Below are 20,699 nucleotides of genomic sequence, written 5' to 3'. Positions count from 1 at the left end.
AGCTCCGGATTTGTTTGCCCTACCTTTCCCTTTCGAGGGAATACACCTTGACTGTGCCCAAACTATCTGCTCTTTGAAGGTTCCAATTTTCAGCTACCAGTTTTCCTGCCAACTTTTGGCTTCAATTTATTCACCCCAGACTTCGAGTACAACTTCAGCTGGAAGACCACCGTATCATCCAACCTCACAGACTCTGTATTTAATTTCCATTTATTCCGGACTCTAATCCAACCACAAAATCTACTTTTCACTCAGTAATCTATTTGTGTGTGTGTGTGTGTGTGTATGATTCTCGTGTGAATGTGTGTGTGAATCTATAGCGTATTTTTAAAATATTTTTTAGATCGGGTTTAAATTGTCAAGTATAATAACCTCATCTCTTGTTTAAGCTCAAGAAAACCTGTCCGATTGGTTCCTTCACTATCACATTAAATGTAAAAGGTCAAGCATTCACTGAGGTGGTAAGCACAACCGCTGTTCAAAAAGGAATAAACCCTGTTGCGGTCAACTAGGAGGAAGGGCAAGAGGGGAGCCTGTGACCCCCTCCTCACCTGGCGGTAACAGCGTACTATCAAGGAAGTATAGTACATTACACAAGTAGGCTCTGGAACTTGCTGCCCACGAGGGTGACAGAAGTGGAGACCATCGATTTCAAAAGGAAATTGGATGGGCACTTGAAGGAAATAAACTTGCAGGCCTACGGGGATCGAGCGGGGAGTCGGACTGTCTGGATTTTCTGTGGAGAGCTGGCATGGACTCTATGGGCCGAATGGCCACCTCCTATGCCGTAAATTACTCTGACTCTAGACGTGTACTAAATCTGGCTCAATTAACCGCATCGCTTTCTTGCGTAAATCCTCAAATTTCAACCTCAATTCTCAAGCTCTGCTTTTTGATGACTAACATGCAGCTTGCTTCCAACACCAAATGATAAGAGTTTATCGACTTTTTCTCCATGATTGAGACAATTAAAATGGTTGCCTCCTCTATTCCATGTCACTCAACATTTCTCCCCTCAACTGTCACCAAGCTCATCTCATCTCTCAGACCCAACTCCTCTTCCTTTTCTAATCCAAGTACTCAATTACCCCTCCTTATGCCATTGCTTGCCGGCAATGTTAATACATTTGTACAGATACTTCTCCCCTTCAAAATGCTGCATGCCCTTGTATTTGAAAAGAAAACCCTCTCCAGGTACCTTGCCTTTCCTCTCGAAGATCCTTTAAAGTATTTTTGCTTGCCATCTCCCCCATAATTCCATTTGAATCCTTTTAGTTGGAGTTTTTTTGATTCGTTCTTGAGATGTGAGCATCGCTGGCAAGGTCAGCATTTATCGCCCATCCCTAATTGCCTTGAAGGTGGTGGTGAGCCACCTTCTTGTGCTGCTGCTGTCCACATGGTGATTGTGCTGAATGGCAATATATTTCCAAGTCAGAATGGTGATGTGACTTGGAGATTATGGTGAACCCATGCACCTGCTACCTTTGTCTTTCTAGCTGGTGGAAGCAGTGGGTTTGTAAGGTGCTGTGGAAGATGCATGGTGAATTGCAGCGAGTCCTGTCGATGGTACCTACTATAGCTATGATATGCCAGTGATGAAGGGAGTGAATGTTTAAGCTTGTGGATGGGCTGTTTCTTGACCGTTACTGCTGCAACCATTCAGGCAAATGGAGAGTATTGCATCACATTCCTGACTTGTAACTTTAGGGGGTGGAGATGCTTTGGGGAGTCATGAGACAAGTCACTCACTGCAAAATTCCCAGCCTATGACCTGCTTTAGTAGCCATGGCATTTATGTGACTAGTCAATGGTAACCCCCAGGATGTTGATGCTGGGAGATTCGGTGATGGTGATGTCATTGAATGTCAAGGGGAGGTGACTAGACTTTGTCATGTTGGAGATGGTATTGCCCAGCATTTGTGTGGGGCAACTGTTACTTGCCACGATCAGCCCAAGCCTGGATATTGTCCAGGTCTTGCTGCATGTGGACACTGACTGCTTCATTATTTGAGGAATTGTGAATGGAACTCAACACTTCATTTATCAGTAAACATCCAAACATCTGGCCTTATGATGGAGGGCCAGCAGATCCTTCTCTGTACTGTTACTATCAAACTGGGAAATCAACCTTGGTTCAAAGAAGAGTGTGGAAGAACATGCCAGAAGCAGCTTGAGGCATACCTAAAAATGAGGTGCCAACCTGGTGAAGCTACAACACAAGACTGTATGCACGCTAACCAGCGGAAGCAGCGTGCCATAGACAGCTAAGGATCAGATCGAAGCTGCACAATCTTGCCACATCTAGTCGTACATAATGGAGGACGGTTAAGCAACTAACAGGGGGAGGAGGCTCCATGAGCATCTGCATCCTTAATGATGGCAGAGCCCAGCACCTAAGTCCAAAAGTCAAGGCTGAGTCAACTTCAGCCAGTAGTGCCGAATGGAAGATGCATCTCAGCCTCCTTCCAAGTTCCCCACCATCATAGATACGAGTCTTCAGCCAAATCAATTCTTGTGATTTTTTAAAATTATTATTCATTCCTGGGATGTGGACATCAAGTGATATCAAGAAACGGTTGAATGAACTGGATACTGAAAAGGTTATGGGCCCTGACAACATCCCAGCTGTTGTACTGAAAGCTTGTGCTCCAGAGCTAACTGTTCTTCTAGTCAAGCTGTTCCTTTACAGCTACAGTATAGGCATGTACCCGACAATGTGGAAAATTGCCCAGGTATGTCATGTCCAGAAAATGCAGGAGAAATCCGCTCTGGTCAATTACTGCCCCATTGGTCTACTCAATCATCAGCAAAGTGATGGATAGTGTCATCGATAGTGCTATCAAGTGGTACTTAACTCACCATCAATATGTTCAGTTTGGGTTCCGTCAGGAACACTTGGCTCCAAACCTCATTTACAGAATTGATTCAAATATGGACAAAAGGTCTGAACTCCAGAGGTGAGGTGGGAGTGATTGCCCTTGACATTGGGGCAACATTTGACTGAGTTTGGTATCCAGGAGGCCTCGTAAAATTGAAATCAGTGGAAAGTGGGGAGAAAAATCTCCACAGGTTGGCGTCATATCTAGCACAGAGGAAGATGGTTTATGGTTGTGGGAGGTCACTCATCTAAGCTCTAGGATATTGCTGCAGGAGTTCCTGAAGGCACTGTTCTAGCCCCGACCATCTTCAATTGCATCATCAAAGACCTTCCTTCCATCATAAGGTCAGAGTGGTGATGTTCTCTGATTGCAAAGTGTTCAGTTCCATTCTCAACTTCTCAAATAATGAAGCAGTCCATGCCTGCATGCAGCAAGACCTGGACAACATCCAGGCTTGGGCTGATGAGTGGCATTTGTGCCACGCAAGAGCCAGGCAATGACTGTCTCCAACAAGAGAGTCTAACCATCTGCCCTTGACATTCAACAGCATTACCATCGCTGCATCCCCCACCATCAACGTCTTGAGGGTCAACATTGGCCGGAAACTTAACTGGACCAGCCACATAAATACTGTGCCTATAAGAGCAGAGACTCTGCGGAGAGTATCTCACGTTCTGACTCCCCAAAACTTTTCTGCCATCACGAGATACAAATTAGGATTGTGATGGAATACTTCCCACTTGCCTGGAAGATTGCAGCTCCAGGAACACTCAAGTTTGACATGATCGAGGACAAAGTAACCTGTTTGGTGCCCTATCCACCACCTTAAACATTCCCTCCCTCCAACAGCTGTACACTGTGACTGCAGTGTGTACCATCTACCAGATGCACTGCTGCAACTCACCAAGGCTTCTTTGACAGCACCTCCCAAACCTGTGACCTCTACCACCTAGAAGGACAAGGGCAGCAAGTGCATAGGCATATCACCACCTATGAGCTCCCCTCCAAGTCACACACAATCCTGACTTGGAAATATATTGCTGTTCCTTCATTGTTGCTGGGGCAAAATCCTGTGAACTCCTTTTCTCAGCAGCGTGGGAGTACCTTCATCACACAGACAGCATCGGTTCATGAAGGCCTTCTGTAGGGCAATTAGGGATTGACAATCAATGCTCACTTTGCCAGTGACGCCTACATCCCATGAATGAATTTTAAAAAACAAAGAGAAGATCGCTGATGAAGCAGCTGAAGATGAGAAGGCTGCCAAAAAAGCATACACGATCCTTGGCTTTATTAATAGAGAAATAAAGTTTAAAAGCAAGTAAGTTATGCTAAACCTTTATGAAATAGATATCAGCTGCAGTTTTGTCTTCAGTTCTGAGCACTTCACTTTAGTAAGGATAACATGGCCTTGGAGAGTTTGCAGAAGAGATTTGCTAGAATGGTTCCAAGGATGAGGGACTTAAGTTATGTGGAGAAACTGGAGAAGTTGGGATTATTATCCTTCGAGCATAGATGATTAAGAGGAGGTTTGGTAGAGATGTTCAAATTCATTAATGGTTTTGATAGAGTAAATAAGAAGAAACTGTGTACCAGAGGACACAGGTTTAAGATTATTGTCAAAAGGACCAGAGGTGACATGATTTTTTTTTACGTAGCTGTGTGTTGTGATCTGGATTGCAGAGTCTGAAAGGCTGGTGGAAGCAGACCCCATAATAACATTTGAAAGAGAATTGGATAAATAATTGAAGGAATAAATTTACAGGGCTATGAGGAAAGAGCAAGGCGCGTGATTACATAGAACAGTACAGCACAGTACAGGCCCTTCGGCCCACGATGTTGTGCCGAACCTTTAACCTACTCTAAGATCAAACTAACTACCTACCCTTCATTGTACTATCACCCATGTACCTATCCAAGAGTTGCTTAAATGTCCCTAATGTATCTGCTTCCACTACCACCGCTGGCAGCGCATTCCACGCACCCACCACTCTCTGTGTAAAGAACCGACCTCTGACATCTCCCCGAAACATTCCTCCAATCACCTTAAAATTATGCCCCCTGGTGATAGCCCTTTCCACCCTGGGAAAAAGTCTCTGACTATCCACTCTATCTATGCCTCTCATCATCTTGTACCCCTCTATCAAGTCACCTCTCATCCTTCTTCGCTCCAATGCGAAAAGCCCTAGCTCCCTCAATCTTTCTTCGTAGGACATGCCCTCCAGTCCAGGCAGCATCCTGGTAAATCTCCTCTGCACCCTCTCTAAAGCTTCCACATCCTTCCTATAATGAGGCGACCAGAACTGAATACAATATTCCAAGCGTGGTCGAACCAGGGCCTTATAGAGCTGCAGCATAACCTCGCGGCTCTTAAACTCAATTCCCCCTGTTAATGAAAGCCAACACACCATACGCCTTCTTAACAACCCTATCAACTTGGGTGGCAACTTTGAGCGATCTATGGACATGGACCCCAAGATCCCTCTGTTCCTCCACACTACCAAGAATCCTGTCTTTAAGCCTGTATTCCGCATTCAAATTCGACCTTCCAAAATGAATCACTTCACACTTTTCCAGGTTGAACTCCATCTGCCACTTCTCAGCCCAGCTCTGCATCCTGTCAATGTCCCATGCAACCTACAACAGCCTTCCACACTATGCACAACTCCAGCAACCTTTGTGCCATCAGCAAACTTGCTAACCCAGCCTTCCACTTCCTCATCCAAGTTATTTATAAAAATCACAAAGAGCAGAGGTCCCAGAACAGATCCTTGTGGAACACCACTGGTCACCGGGCTACATGCTGAATACTTTCCATCTACTACCACCCTCTGACTTCTTTGGGCCAGCCAATTTTGTATCCAGACAGCCAACTTTCCCTGAATCCCATGCCTCCTTACTTTCTGAATGAGCCTACCATGGGGAACCTTATCAAACGCCTTGCTAAAATCCATATACACCACATCCACTGCTCTTCCTTCATCAATGTGTTTTGTCACATCTTCAAAGAATTCAATAAGGCTTGTGAGGCATGACCTGCCCTTTACAAAGCCTTGCTGACTATCTCGAATCAAACTATGCTTTTCCAAATAATCATAAATCCTGTCTCTCAGAATCCTCTCCAATAATCCGACGTAAGACTGACTGGTCTATAATTCCCAGGGTTATCCCTATTCCCTTTCTTGAACAAGGGAACAACATTTGCCACCCTCCAATCATCCGGTACTACTCCAGTGGACAGTGAAGATGCAAAGATCATCGCCAAAGGCGCAGCAATCTCTTCCCTCGCTTCCCGTAATATCCTTGGGTATATCCCGTCTGGCCCCGGGGACTTATCTGTCCTCATATCATTCAAAATTTCCAGCACATCCTCCCTCTTAACCTCAACCTGTTCGAGCATATCAGCCTGTTCCACGCTGTCCTCACAAACGACCAGGTCCCTCTCACTAGTGAATACTGAAGCAAAGTATTCATTTAGGACCTCCCCTACCTCCTCCGACTCCAGGCACAAGTTCCCTCCACTATCCCTGATCGGCCCTACCCTCACTCTGGCCATCCTCTTGTTCCTCACATAAGTGTAGAACGCCTTGGGATTTTCCTCAATCCTACCCGCCAAGACTTTTTCATGTCCCCTTCTAGCTCTCCTAAGTCCATTCTTCAGTTCCTTCCTGGCTACCTTGTAACCCTGTAGAGCCCTGTCTGATCTTTGCTTCCTCAACCTTAAGTAAGCTTCCTTCTTCCTCTGGACTAGCTGTTCCACATCTCTTGTCATCCAAGGTTCCTTCACCCTACCATCCCTTCCCTGACTCATCGGGACAAACCTATCCAGCAGTTGCAGCAAGTGCTCCCTAAACAACCTCCACATTTCTGTCGTGCATTTCCCTGAGAACATCTCTTCCCAATTTATGCTCCCCAGTTCCTGCCTAATAGCATTGTAATTCCCCCTCCCCCAATTAAATATTTTCCCATCCCGTCTGCTCCTGTCCCTCTCCATGACTATAGTAAAGGTCAGGGAGTTGTGATCACTATCACCGAAATGCTCTCCCACCGAGAGATCTGCCACCTGGCCTGGTTCGTTGCCAAGCACCAAGTCCAACATAGTCTCCCCTCTAGTCGGCCTGTCTACATATTGAGTCAGGAAACCTTCCTGGACACACCTGACAAAAACTGCTCCATCCAAACTATTTGCACTAAGGAGGTTCCAATCAATATTAGGGAAGTTGAAGTCACCCATGACAACAACCCTGTTACTTCTGCACCTTTCCAAAATCTGCCTCCCAATCTGTTCCTCCATTAATTGGATAGCTTTGTCAAAAAGCAGACATGATGGTGTGAATGACCTGCTTCTATGCTGTATAATTCTGATTCTGTAGTTTGACCTGGACCACTGCATTGAGAATCTCTGCAGCCATGTCCTGAGGCTGAGATGATTGGCCTTCATCAAGGGCGGCACAGTGGCGCAGTGGTTAGCACTGCAGCCTCACAGCTCCAGGGAGCCAGGTTCGATTCTGGGCACTGCCTGTGTGCAGTTTGCAAGTTCTCCCTGTGTCTGCGTGGGTTTTCTCCGGGTGCTCCGGTTTCCTCCCACAAGCCAAAAGACTTGTAGGTTGGTAGGTGAATTGGCCATTATAAATTGTCACTAGTATAGGTAGGTGGTAGGGATATATAGGGACAGGTGGGGATGTGGTAGGAATATGGGATTAGTGTAGGATTAGTATAAATGGGTGGTTGATGGTCGGCACAGACTCAGTGGGCCGAAGGGCCTGTTTCAGTGCTGTATCTCTAATCTAATCTAATCTAACTACAACCATCTTCATTTGTAATAGGTTTGACTCTAGCCACTGGAGAATTTTCTCTTGATCCTCATTGACTTCACTTTTACTCTGGCTCCTTGATGCCACACTCAGTTGAAAGTTGCCCTGATGTCAAGTGCAGTCACTGTTGCCTCTGGAATTCAGCTGTTGTCTATTTTTGGATCAATGCTGTAATGAGGTCTGGAGCCTGTCATCCGACTTTCTAACCTATACCCTTCCATCCTCAGACTGTGAAGCAAGCTCCCTCAATTCCCTGCCATTTAACCTTAAAACCTATCTATTCAACCTAGTTTTCTGTAATTTCACAGAGCTTCCTCGTTTCTCTGGTTTTGTGATGGGCCGATGTTAAAGGTGCTTTACAAACAGAAATGGTGGTTGTGGTTTTCATGAGGGGGACAAATAGAAGGAGACAGAGATCAGAGGGAAAGAAAGAATGTTGGATGGACGGGAAGAAAAAATGTATTTTGATATGGACTGGCAGAGGATGGCAGCAATAAACTCCTTAATTCTCTTGTCTCGATAGCTCAGATTGAAGTCTTTGTTTCTAATCTGACAGAAGACTTCGGATTTGAAAAGCATGTGATTAATTTGCCATTTTAGTGGCCATTTTTCATGGATATACGGCCTATAACATAGCACCAATGAAGCATGCAACTATATTGAATGAATTTGAGGCCTGGTAATATTGCAGTCAAGGCACTTACTTTGCAAGGCCATTATCGTGAGTTTGAACAATAATACTCTGCAGTGGAGCTATTCGTAATTAATTCAGGATAGATGAACTGTGTAGTCCATCCTGAGGGAGGAAGGATGAATTTAAAACTTAGGATTGCTTTGTAAAAGTATTTAATCCCACTCACAATATCTGTCTTTCAGTTTCTGCCATTCCTGGAAGAATCAGTGGAGATAAGGTTGCACAATACTTTCAACCTGGTTCCATTTTATACGGCTTCATGAGATAATGGTTCCAACATAGTGTTCTGCCGCTATTAATCAACTTTCATGGTTTTGTCATTTGTCCTATGTGTATTGAGGTCATGTCTGTGGCCTGTTGATGCTGTACTTCTGTTTTTCATAAAGGAATAATTTTATTTCTACATTCTTGATGCTGTGTACACTAGGAAAATGTGTATCTTTCTGGAATGTCAGTTGATATTGAATGCAAACTGCATATTTTGTTACTCACCTATGTACTATGTTGGATGGTGCAGGATGCTCATTGCATGAACACATAGCAGTTTAACCATCAAATTACACACTAGAATGTGCTCAGTGTATTATGTAAAGTAACAGATGGTTTGGGAAATGCAAGTGAGACAGTACGTTGTGCTTTATTGGTTTTGGGCTTTTATCCACATTCAGTTTAAATGTTATAATTGCAACCAGTGAGGTTGAATTATTCCCAATTTGCGTGGAAGGTTTCTTCAGAGCTCAGAATAAAATAAGAAAAGCATAGCTAAATGCCATTAAATAAAGCACCAGTTTTAAACTTGAAATTGAAAAATATATTGCTGGGAATCCCCCAAGTTCCACTTGAGCCACATTATCTATTTAGAAAAGGCTCTTAATTTATGGCTTTCCTAATCAGACAACACTTGGATTGAGGAGTTCATTATTGCTTTTAAGCAGTTATAGTCCAATAATGCTTACATCTCAGCCAATTAGTCTGCAGGGAAATGACTTTGGCATTTTGTAATGGGTGTTGAATTACTGCATAGATTTGCCTATTAAACTCTTCCCTGAGGTGTTTGACATTAAAGGGGAATATTGTTTCAAATGCACTGGCTCTTCACAGATCTGGGACCTTTTTTATTCCTTTAACCAAATTTTCTGGGGGTTTTCAAGCCGACTGGAGTTGTGAAATAGCAACGTTAAAATATTCATAAGGAGTTAAAAGGTGGTGAAGAAATGTGCAGGTGTTGTTGTTTAATCTAAGCACCATGGGCTCTGCAATTAATGAAAATTAAATTAGAACCTCTATTCTATTTGGTCGCATTTGACACTTGAAAGTGATTTGTCTGTCACTAGGTGCTATATTAATGGGTTGCCCGTCATATTCTGAACATTACTTGTCAGTGGTCTTTCTCCAAATGCCCAAGTCTTTGGGGAGTATTTAAAAGACCCATTCGTTGTGCGGCTGAGTTTTTCCTCTCTTAAATAAGAGGTAAATGATGTTGCACAGTTCAACTTTTTTTTTTGTGAAATTGATTTGTTTTGTATCTGTACGATTCATTGGGCCAGAAGCTTGTCTGAGCCAATGTATTTTCAACAAAACATTGCTTGACTTTTATGGCAGTTTGTAGAAATGGCTTGATTGTTCAGACTGGCTCAGTCTAAATCCTCATCATTTATTTTCCTCTTGCTGTGCTCAGTTGCTTGTCTATTCCTCATCACAGTAATTCTATGGATGAAAAATGTGCATTTTAATGTATGGACATGGTCATATGGGCAGTTCTGTTTTAAACCTTTTGCATGAAAAATCAAAAATGCATTTTGGAGATAAAAATGATTTCCATTAATGCTGCAACATTGGAGCTTGATACAAGATAAAATATGCAAGTAATGTTCTGAAAAAAAGTGCAAATACTTAACATTGCTGTTTAAAATCTCTGACTTTTATGCACTTGATCTCTTGAAAGTTCTGATGAAAGGTCATCGACCCGAAACATTCACTCTATTTCTCTCCGCACAGATGCTGCCAGACCTGCTGAGTATTTCCAGCATTTTGTTTTTATTTCTATTGAAGTTGCCCTTAGCCAGACCATTCCACCTCCTGTAGCCATGAGGTGGGTCAGGCACTCAGCTCCCACGCCATTGCCAGTACTGATCATGGCCATGTGCGTTTACACAATTCATGGGTTTCTCATAAAATGGGCAATAAGAACAATTTTTTTTAAATTTATGTATTTAGGTGAGTCAAGCCCCTTCGTACAGGGCATCGCCATCTAAAAGATTAGGAGAAAAGACAAGGTAAGTCTAGAATCTCTGATCAGGTGATTGCAAACATGTTTTTTTTTTAAAAAAGCCTTATAAACTTTGGAAGACAAAGGTGTTTTTAGTTTCTTGTGTCCATTACATCTACATGTGCAATTTCCAGCGCTGTTCAGGAAGTAGAGTTCTGGCTTTTTTTCCCCCGTTTCCTTATCTTTTCCCCAACCCAGTCCATTGATGTCAATTTTAGGGTCAACTTTGCTACCCTGAGCAATATCAGTTATCTCGGTGCATACTACGGATTAAATCTTGACCCTTCTTGTTCTGTATTATTCAGTATCAAGTCACTTACCTACTGAGCCATTGATCATGGGTAGACGTGTACCAAATTCATGGGCACAGCATTTTAAGAACCGTGAATTTCACAATTTCACGTATTTAAATCGTAAATTTCACGGTGTTGCAACAAACTATGAAAATGATCTATTTAAAACAAAAAAAGACAAGGGAGCATTCTGGTTTCAAATTACATTTATTGCATACTCAAAAACTATTGTAAAAAGCTGACTATAAACAGGTCACATTCTTTATTCACCGAAGTCAGTGGTTGAATGTGAGCATGGAGCAACCTGCAATTTTCTCTTTATTCCCTGTCTGTGCGCTGTGAACACCTGTCCGTGTTTAGACACCGCTCTCTCTGCGTCCAGATTTTGTTGGAATTGTCAGACAGTGCTGTGCTAGCCTTGCAAGGTGGAGGATTCTGCATTCCACTGAGGTCCAAAACTGCAGTACAGGCCAACTAAAATCTCCTTCTTTTGCAATGCTTTTATAAACCGGAATCTCCAGCCGACATTTCTTGTCAAAGTCAGGAATCGCATCAAACGAATTTAAATCCACCATCAACAAGTGCTTTTGTGCAGGGTCAAAGATACGCACAGCTTTCAGGAATGCAGCAGAAGGTTGTTGAAACTTCTGAGCTGCTTTTTCTTTACTGCTTGACTCTTCCCCTTAGCAGTAATTTTGTTTGAGCTACTTTGCCATGCAAGAAAACACCTGTTGAGCACAGGTGTTTAATTCAGCATCATCAGAGTGTTTGTTGATTTGACTGTGCTTCAGCCCAGAACAGTACATCCATTACTTTATTGTAAGCTTTGTGGATTGTGATGTGTCAAGATTCAAACCAAGTGATTGAATCCATCAGTTGTGTAACATTCTGGCAATGAACTGAACCTCTTCATTAAGCTGAGCATCGTTTAGAAACGTTACAATGTCTGTTAAAACCTGTGTTTTTGATGTCAGTGTGAGCTCTTCTGGCACACAGTCTGAGTAGTATTTCAGGTCAGCTGCATGATACTGTACTGCCTGAAACCAAGAATTCCAATGTGCAATTACTGGCTTTGGAGGAATGGTGATGTTTTGTTCCCCAATTTCAAACATTTCAGCCACTTTTGCCATGTGGTACCCTCATCAAAGATTGCAGCTAGGGCAGTGTTTGAAGATCTTTTTCATGTAACTGACCAGTTTGTCAACTTTATCAAACTCACTTTTTCATTGCTCACATGTTAAATGGATAACATTAGGCATTACACCTTGGAGTACAGATTTGAAAGGTTTTGTCATGTAAGTTGCATTGTCACTGCACAGACTTGCAGACACTTTGTTGAAATCTGCACTGTATTTTGAAACTGTTTTGATTATCATTTGGGAAACTGTGGTGTAATTGACTGCTTCTAAGTGGACGCAGTTTGCGAATACTTTTTAGCTTTCCTGACTACATCTTCGTCTTTACCAGACATAAAATCAAACAAAACATGCAGCACATAGTTGTTTTGCTCATCGGTGGACTCATCACAAATAATTGCAGAAGACTCGCATGCATTAATCTGAGACTTCATCTCCTCACAATGTGTAGCAAAAGCCTTCTGTAGGTAGTCCTGACGTAGTTTGGTTTTAGTTTTAGAGATACAGCACTGAAACAGGCCCTTCAGCCCACCGAGTCTGTGCCGACCATCAACCACCCATTTATACTAATCCTACACTAATCCCATATTCCTACCACATCCCCATCTGTCCCTATATTCCCCTACCAACTACCTACACTAGGGGCAATTTATAATGGCCAATTAACCTATCAACCTGCAAGTCTTTGGCATGTGGGAGGAAACCGGAGCACCCGGAGGAAACCCACGCAGACACAGGGAGAACTTGCAAACTCCACACAGGCAGTACCCAGAATTGAACCCGGGGCACTGGAGCTGTGAGGCTGCGGTGCTAACCACTGCGCCACTGTGCCGCCCATTATTTGCACATGGCAAGCAACCACCATTTTGCACATGACATTGAATGACTCCTCGCAGCTTTGGGTGATCAAGTTTTTCCAATGGTACCTTGGTGCTTGCAAAAGCATTTACGAGTTCCATTGTAACCAACTGACGATTTTCTGAGCTCTATGTAAACTTCTTAAAAAAAAGAGGAAATTGTTGCTTTTTATTTTGCGTGTTTGTTTCCCAGCAGTGCAGTGTCGGATGGCTTTTGCTGCGATGGCTCTCGGTCTCTAAGTGGCAATGAAACGCAAAGTTGCCCGCTGTGTGTGATCCAACAAAACATTGCAGCTTGTACAAAACCAATCTTCCACCATCGACATGCAGAATTTAGCTTCCAAATTCTTTCAGTTGATGTGCTGCAGTAATGGTTGCGGCCAATTTTGATTTGCTCATTCTGGCATTCTCACTTGTCTGCTAATATTTGAGATTGCTTCTCTCAAAACTGCACTGGAAGCCCTCCCTCATCTACCAATCAGCGAACTGAGCCTTGTGTCAATTACTAAAATGTGTGATGTTCACAACATGCCCAGCAATCAGTGAGGTGAGTCTTATGTCAGTGAATAAAATGTGCGAAGTTCGCAAAATGGCCGATTTCACAAAGGATCCGAGATTTCATGGTCCATGATGCATTTTTCACGGCTGTGAATTTGGTAGGGCCATAGTCATGAGCCTGTGTATTCAAGGGTTTACTTTGTGGAGCTTGTAGTAGAGAATTTGATTGAAAAGAGAATATGAGTTATTGATAGATTGAAAGTCCTAACATGGAAATTAGCTGTTGCTGAGTTGTTCTGTCCAGACTAAGGGGATGCTGTTTCTCTGCTGCAATCACTAATACTGATGATTTAGCAAATGTACTAACAGTTCCTTTCATTGCAGGAGATAACATTGTGACATTATTGTTATGGACTGCATTTGCTTGAATTCATTTAATTTCATTGGGCTTCATTTTTAGAAATGTTGCTTTCAGTAAGGCAGTTTAATTGTCAATTCAAAAGCTGGGAACAAATGAGCTTACTGCTATAAACACTGGGTTCACTCAGATGTGAACTTGTTGCTTCCCACTCGAATTGAGAAAGAGAAGTGTGTCTTGGTACTGCCAGCAATATTGTACTGTGTTTGCATATAGAGGGAATGCATATCTCATCGTGACTTGCTGATACTTGGAAGTTGTTTACATGCAATTTTATTCTTTTATTTCAGATTCTCATGCACACGAAGGAGATGGTCCAGCAGGTAATTTGTCCACATGCAAATTGGTGTATGAAAAAGTACTAAGTAGAACAGGCGTCAGCAGCCTTCGACTCCAGGAACTCCTCCCTAATAGCAACAAACCTCATTTATATTCAAGAGTTTAATCAGGAATAAGTGATTTGTGTTAATTAAAGAAATGTTTTTCATATGTTGGATGTGATAAATTGTGTTGTTCCCCACATATGTGAACCTTGTGACTAGAAGCACTTCTCCCTTAGGAGCTGCCTCCTTTGAGAGCTTTGTGCTAATGCTGTGTTTACCACTTTTCTTTTGTATGCCATTAGCAGCAGATTTGCGACGGTTTTAATTTTTGGTTTATTTTGAGTAACCAAAAATTAAAGCCTGCTCAGATTTCCTCTGCCATTCTAATAGCAGTACTTGGGTTACATAACCTGGTGAATGCGATACTTAATCCCTGTTTTGTAGGAGTTTCATAATATTGACATGTCACCTTTGTTGGAGAAACAGAAGGTGGCACATGGTTTAATGGGAATTGTTAAAATGTCTTAAGTGCTTGCTATAGTCTTTATTAAAGACAATATAAAGCAACCTAATTGTATTAAAAATCCCATGCATGTTGTATAAACGAGAATGCATAATGTATGTGTATACAGTCTATGTAGGGTAATAACACTGGACTAGTAACCCAGAGGCCCAGGCTAATGCTCTGGGGACATGAGTTTGAATACTGCCATGGCAGATGGTGAAATTTGAATTTAATTAATAAATCTGGAATTAAAAACTAGTCCAATGGTGACCATGAAACCATTGTTGATTGTTGTAAAAACCTATCTGGTTCATTAATGTCCTTTAGGGAAGGAAATCTGCCATCCTTACCTGGTCTGGCCTACATGTGACTCCAGACCCACTGGTTACTCTTAAATGCCCTCTGAAATAGCTGAGCAAGTCACTCAGCTGTACCAAACCGCTACAAACTCTAAGAAAAGGAATGAAACCAGACGGACCACCTGGCATCAACCAAGGCACTGGAAATGACAACGGCATACCCAGCCCTGTTGACCCTGCAAAGTCCTTCTTACCAACGTCTGGGGGCTTGTGCCAAAATTGGGAGAGCTGTCCCACAAACTAGTCAAGCAACAGCCTGACATAGTCATGCTCACGGAATCATACCTTACAGACAATATCCCTGACATCACCATCCCTGGATATGTCCTGTCCCAACGGCAGGACAGACCCACTGGAGGTGGCGACACTGTAGTATAGTCGGGAGGGAGTTTCCCTGGAAGTCCTCAACATTGACTCTGGACCCCATGAAGTCTCATGGCACAGGTCAAACATTGGCAAGGAGCCTGCTGCTGATTAGCACCTATCGCCACCACCCGCGCCCCCCCCCCCCCAACCTCAGCTGATGAATCGTTGTCGAAAGTGCGGCACTTGCTCAGCAAGAACTTGCGCACTGACTCTCAGTTTGGGTTCCACCAGGGCCACTCAGCTCCTGACCTCATTATAGCCTTGGTCCAAACATGGAGAAAAGAGCTGATCTCGAGGTGAGGTGAGAGTGACTGCCCTTGACATCAAGGCAGCATTTGACTGAGTATGACATCAAGAAGCCCTAGGAAGACTGGACTCGATGGGAATCAGGGAGAAAGCTCTCCGCTGGTTGCAGTCATACCTAGCACAAAGGAAGATGGTTGTGGTTGCTGGAGGTCAATCATTTCAGCCCCGGGACATCATTGCAAGAGTACTCTTGGCCCAACCATCTTCAGCTTCTTCATCAGTGACCTTCCCTCCATCATGAAGTCAGAAGTGGGGATGTTCGCTGATGATTGCGTAATGTTCACCATTCGCGACTCCTCAGATACTCAAGCAGCCCATGTCCAAATGTAGCAAGACCTGGACAACATTCAGGCTTGGGCTGATAAGTGGCAAGTTACATTTGCGCCACACAAGTGCCAGGCAATGACTATCTCAAACAAGAGAGAATCTAACCATCTCCCCTTGATGTTCAGTGGCATTACCATTGCAGAATCCCCCACGATCAACATCCTGGGAGTTATCATTGAACAGAAACTCAACTGGAGTAGCCACATAAATGCTGTGGCTACAACAGCAGGTCAGAGGCTAGGAATCTTGTGGCGAGTAACTCACCACCTGTCTCCCCAAAGCCTGTCCACCATCTACAAGGCATAGGTCAGGAGTGTGATGGAATACTGTCCACTTGCCTGGATGAGTGCAGCTCCAACAACACTCAAGCTCAACACCATCCAGGGCAAAGCAGCCCGCTTGATTGGCACCCGATCCATCACCCTCAACATTCACTTCCTCCATCACAGACGCATAATGGCAGCCATGTGTACCATCTACAAGATGCACTGCAGCAACTCACCAAGGCTCCTTCGACAGAACCTTCCAAACCCAGGACCTCTACCTGCTAGAAGGACAAGGGCAGCAGATGCATGGGAACACCACCACCTGCAAGTTCCCCTCCAAGCCACACGCCATCCTGATTTGGAACTATATCGCCATTCCTCATTGTCACTGGATCAAAATCTTGGAACTCCCTTCCTGACTGCACTGTGGGTGTACCTACACCATAAGGACTGCAGTGGTTCAAGAAGGCAGCTCACCACCATCCTCTCGAGGGCAATTGGGGATGGGCAATAAATGCAGGCCTAGCCAGTGACGTCCACATCCCCCGAGCGAACGGGAAAAAAAACTGTGCGTGCATTCTGGGTAATTGAATTTGTTGCACAGTGATCCTTGAAAGGGAAAAAGTTGCCAGATGAGCTGCTTTAGTCTCCTTATTTAAGGTGGGATATACTTTCATTGGTGGCAGTTCAGGGAAGGTTCACTAGGTGCATTCCTGGGATGAAACAGTTGTCTTATGAGGAAAAATTGAGCAGGTTGGGCCTATACTGATTGGAGTTTAGAAGAATGAGAGGTGATCTTATTGAAACATGTAAGATTCTGAGGGGGCTTGACAGGGTGGATGCTGAGGACGTTTCCCATCGTGGAGAAATCTAGAACTAGAGGGCACAGTTTCAGAATAAAGGGTTTCCTACTTAACACAGAGATGAGGAATTTCTTCTCTGAGGGTCATTAATCTTTGGAATTCTTTACCCTAGAGAGCAGGAGAGGCTGGGTCATTAAATATGTTCAAGGCTGAGCTAGGCAGGTTTTTGATCTACAAGGGAGTAAGGGATTTTGTGGGGTGGGGGGCAGGCAGGAAAGTGGAGGTAAGGCCACAATCAGATCAGCCATGAACTTATTGAATGACAGAGCAGGCTTGAGGGGCCAAATGGCCTACTCCCGCTCATATTTCTTAAGTTCTTATGTTCTTTGGGAATGACAACTGTGTTATGACGAATATGAAGAAAGCTGTCAAAGAAGTATATAGGTTATTAAAGATCAGGGCCTTATTTTGGTCAAAATGAGCATGCAATTGGATTAAACAGATTCTTGGGATAAAGTTGCTTGATGTGGACTGCAGATGTTTGGATTTAAAGTGAAAATGTGACCAACAATGGAGGAGTAGAGGCTCTTGTGCAGACCCTTGTTGTTGAGAAGAGGGAAAAAAGCAGTTGTAACTCACTTGTACGTGATGTAAATTTATGCAATAAAAGGGCAGAGCCGTGACAGGCCTGTCATGTTTGGCATTTCCTGTAATGTGCTCTGCTTCTCTATTTATTAACTCTTCTGTCAACATCACTCTTTAAATCTTCACTGACTGGGTTTCCTTAATGTTGATGGACAATCTGATAAGCAGCATAATTTAATTCTGCTGAGGGTCCCAATTGACAGACTTGGCTGTCGTGAAATAGAAGCTAGCATTGAGTTTGGGGTGGGGGGTGGTTCAAAGCTCTATTCTGCTTGTCCCATTGTCTGGTACTTGTAGGAAAGGCTGGATTGATGGCTGTTGGACTTGAGAGATAAGTGACAAATCCTCGTAGTGGGCAACCTGTTGCTATGTTTATGTAGCTCACTGGGTGTCTGTAGTGTAGACGTCTGGTGTGACAGTAAGATACCAAGCACAATCTGAACGTTTTGCATGTATAAGATAAACACCTGGGATTCATGAACGTTACCAAGCGTACAATAGAACAATTTTCTATGTCCACATTACATGATTTAACCTATTTCTAAAACCAAATGTGGATTGATTATAAAAACAAGAAACGCTGGAAATACCCAGCAGGTCTGGCAGCATCTGTGGATTGATTACACTCTGGTTTGGGTTTTTGGACTCATTAGGCTAATGTCTACATCATATAAATGTTGTTAGCTGTGCATTTATCCTGAATTTGGGCTTTCAGTTCTATGTCCCATTTAATATTATGGCCATAGTACACTGAGAAACAATGGAATAGTGGAAGATCAAAACCAATGCATCCACCATCACAGCAGCTCTCTTAAAACCCTATGATGCAGGTCGTCAGGCTAGCAGATTTGTTGCTACTTAGTCCCATTAATTTTTCCAGTACCATTTCTTTACTTACACTGATTTCTTTAAGTTCGCCATTCTCCAGCACAGTGTTCTGCATAAAATGCTGCCCTGCACTGGTGTACCTAGGTGAATGTATACCTGAGTATTTGGGAGCTCCATAATTTGAAAAATGAACTCTTACAAAATAGACTCATAATTACAACAGACCAAGAGGATTCTGTTTAACCTGCCATTTACTCAACAAGCTGACCCAGCAGTTTATGCGCTCTAATTTGTGCAATACAGAGTAGGTTAGCAAGAGACATAAAAACAGATTGTAAAACGTTCTATAAGTATGTAAATAGAGATCAGTGAAAGTAAAAGTGGGGCTATTAGTGGTAGAGACAGGTGAAATTATCATGGGGAATGAAGAATTGGCAGAGACATTAAACAAATATGTTCTATTGGTCTTCAAGGTAAAGGACACAAAAAGACATTCCGGAAATAATGGAGAATCAAGGGTCTTGCGAGAATAAAGAAATCAGTGCAGGTTAAGAAATAGTCCTGGAAAAATTAATGGGACTAAGTGCCGACAAATTCCCTGGACCTGACAACCTGCGTCATAGGGTTTTAAAAGTGGTAGCTGCAGAGATGGTGGATGCATTGGTTTTGATCTTCCAGAATTCCCAAGGATTGAAAGGTAGCAAACATATCCCTGTTATTTGAGAGGAGGAAGAGTGAAAATGAGGAATTATAGGCCAGTTAGGCTGAGATAAAAAATTTCGTCCCTCAAAGTGCTGAGAGTCTTTGGAATTCTGTACCCGAGAGAGCAGTGGATGCTCAGTCTTATTCAAGACAGATGGATTGATTTTTGGGTAGGAAGAGAATTAAAGGATATGGGGATAATGCAGGAAGGTGGAATTGAAGTGGAAGATCAGCCATGATCTTGTTGAATTGCAGAGCAGGCTCAAAGGGGCGAATGGCCTTCTCCAGCTCCTCTATCTTATGTTCTTATGTACTCACGTAAACCACTTGTTATGCTACTGAGTTTCTAATATACACTCTACATTGGTTTTTCAAATGAGATATGCAACAGCTGATATTAAAATCCCTTAAAGCATTATTTGTTGCACAAATGAATTCCCTATTGGAGTCATTTTGGTATTTATCTTCTGCTTCATTTTAAAATAAGCAAGATTTCTATTTAATAATTGTAACAATTTAATTGCTATACAGCAGGGCGTTCAAACTTAGCAATGTGGTCCTTGGAATCTTTGTTCTATTTGCATTTTTTTTTTGATCGCTGGTTTGGCCTGTTTGAAGTTTGTGGACCTGGAGCTGTGAAAGGCCATTCCGAAAGCCGTTGTTTCATGAGTTAAGGTGAACCTTCAATCAGAACACCAAAATCTGTTGGTATCCACAGCTTCATGTACATGGACATTCATAAGAACATTGGAAAGAATGAACAGACTGGATTTATATAAGTACATTAGGACCTAAACTATCCCTCCTAATCCTTCTCAACATGTCAGCAGCCTTTTACAGTTGGCCACACCATCCTCCCAATGCCTGGTCGCTGTCTCCCAACGGCTGGGACTGCACTTGCCTGTTTCCATACTTATTTATCCAGTTGTAGCCAGAGAATTACTTTCAATGGCTTCGCTTCCAGTTCCTGCACTGTACCTCTGGTGTCTCCCAAGGATCTATCCTTGGCCCACTCCTATTTCTCGTCTACAAACTGCCCCCTGGCAATATCATCCAAAAACACAGCGTCAGTTTCCACAGGTACACTGACAATGCCCAGCTCTACCTCACCACAACCTTTTTCGACTCCTTGACATCCCGTACTGGATGGGTAGAAGTTCCTCCAGCTAAATAGTGGGAAGACCAAAGCCATTGTCTTTGGTTTCTGCCACAAACTCCATTCCCTAGCCATCGATTCCATCCTGCTTCGTGGCAACTATTGAGATCGAACCAGACTGTTTGCAACCTTAAATGTCATATCAGAACCAAAGATGAGTTTCCAAACTCATAGCTGGGCATCACTAAGATCATCTAGTTCCATTTCCGTAATGCTGCCTGCCTCTGCTGCATCTCAGTTCACCTACTGCAGCAA

The 20,699-nt window shown here is 43.1% G+C and overlaps 1 protein-coding gene across 1 annotated transcript in view; it reads left to right on the top strand.

The window, feature by feature from the left end:
• The window catches only part of pola1 (polymerase (DNA directed), alpha 1), a 314,072-nt gene that overhangs the window by 136,067 nt on the left and 157,306 nt on the right, over positions 1–20,699 (top strand). The window contains exon 27 of the mRNA XM_068040569.1: positions 14,149–14,181. Within this exon, the coding sequence (XP_067896670.1) occupies positions 14,149–14,181 (33 nt within the window). The remainder of the gene's footprint in view (positions 1–14,148; positions 14,182–20,699) is intronic.

This window comes from Heterodontus francisci, chromosome 10, assembly GCF_036365525.1.
Source record: "Heterodontus francisci isolate sHetFra1 chromosome 10, sHetFra1.hap1, whole genome shotgun sequence".
Lineage (NCBI taxonomy): Eukaryota > Metazoa > Chordata > Chondrichthyes > Heterodontiformes > Heterodontidae > Heterodontus > Heterodontus francisci.
Note: the sequence above shows the minus strand (reverse complement) of the source record. Positions and strands in the feature narration are given on the sequence as shown.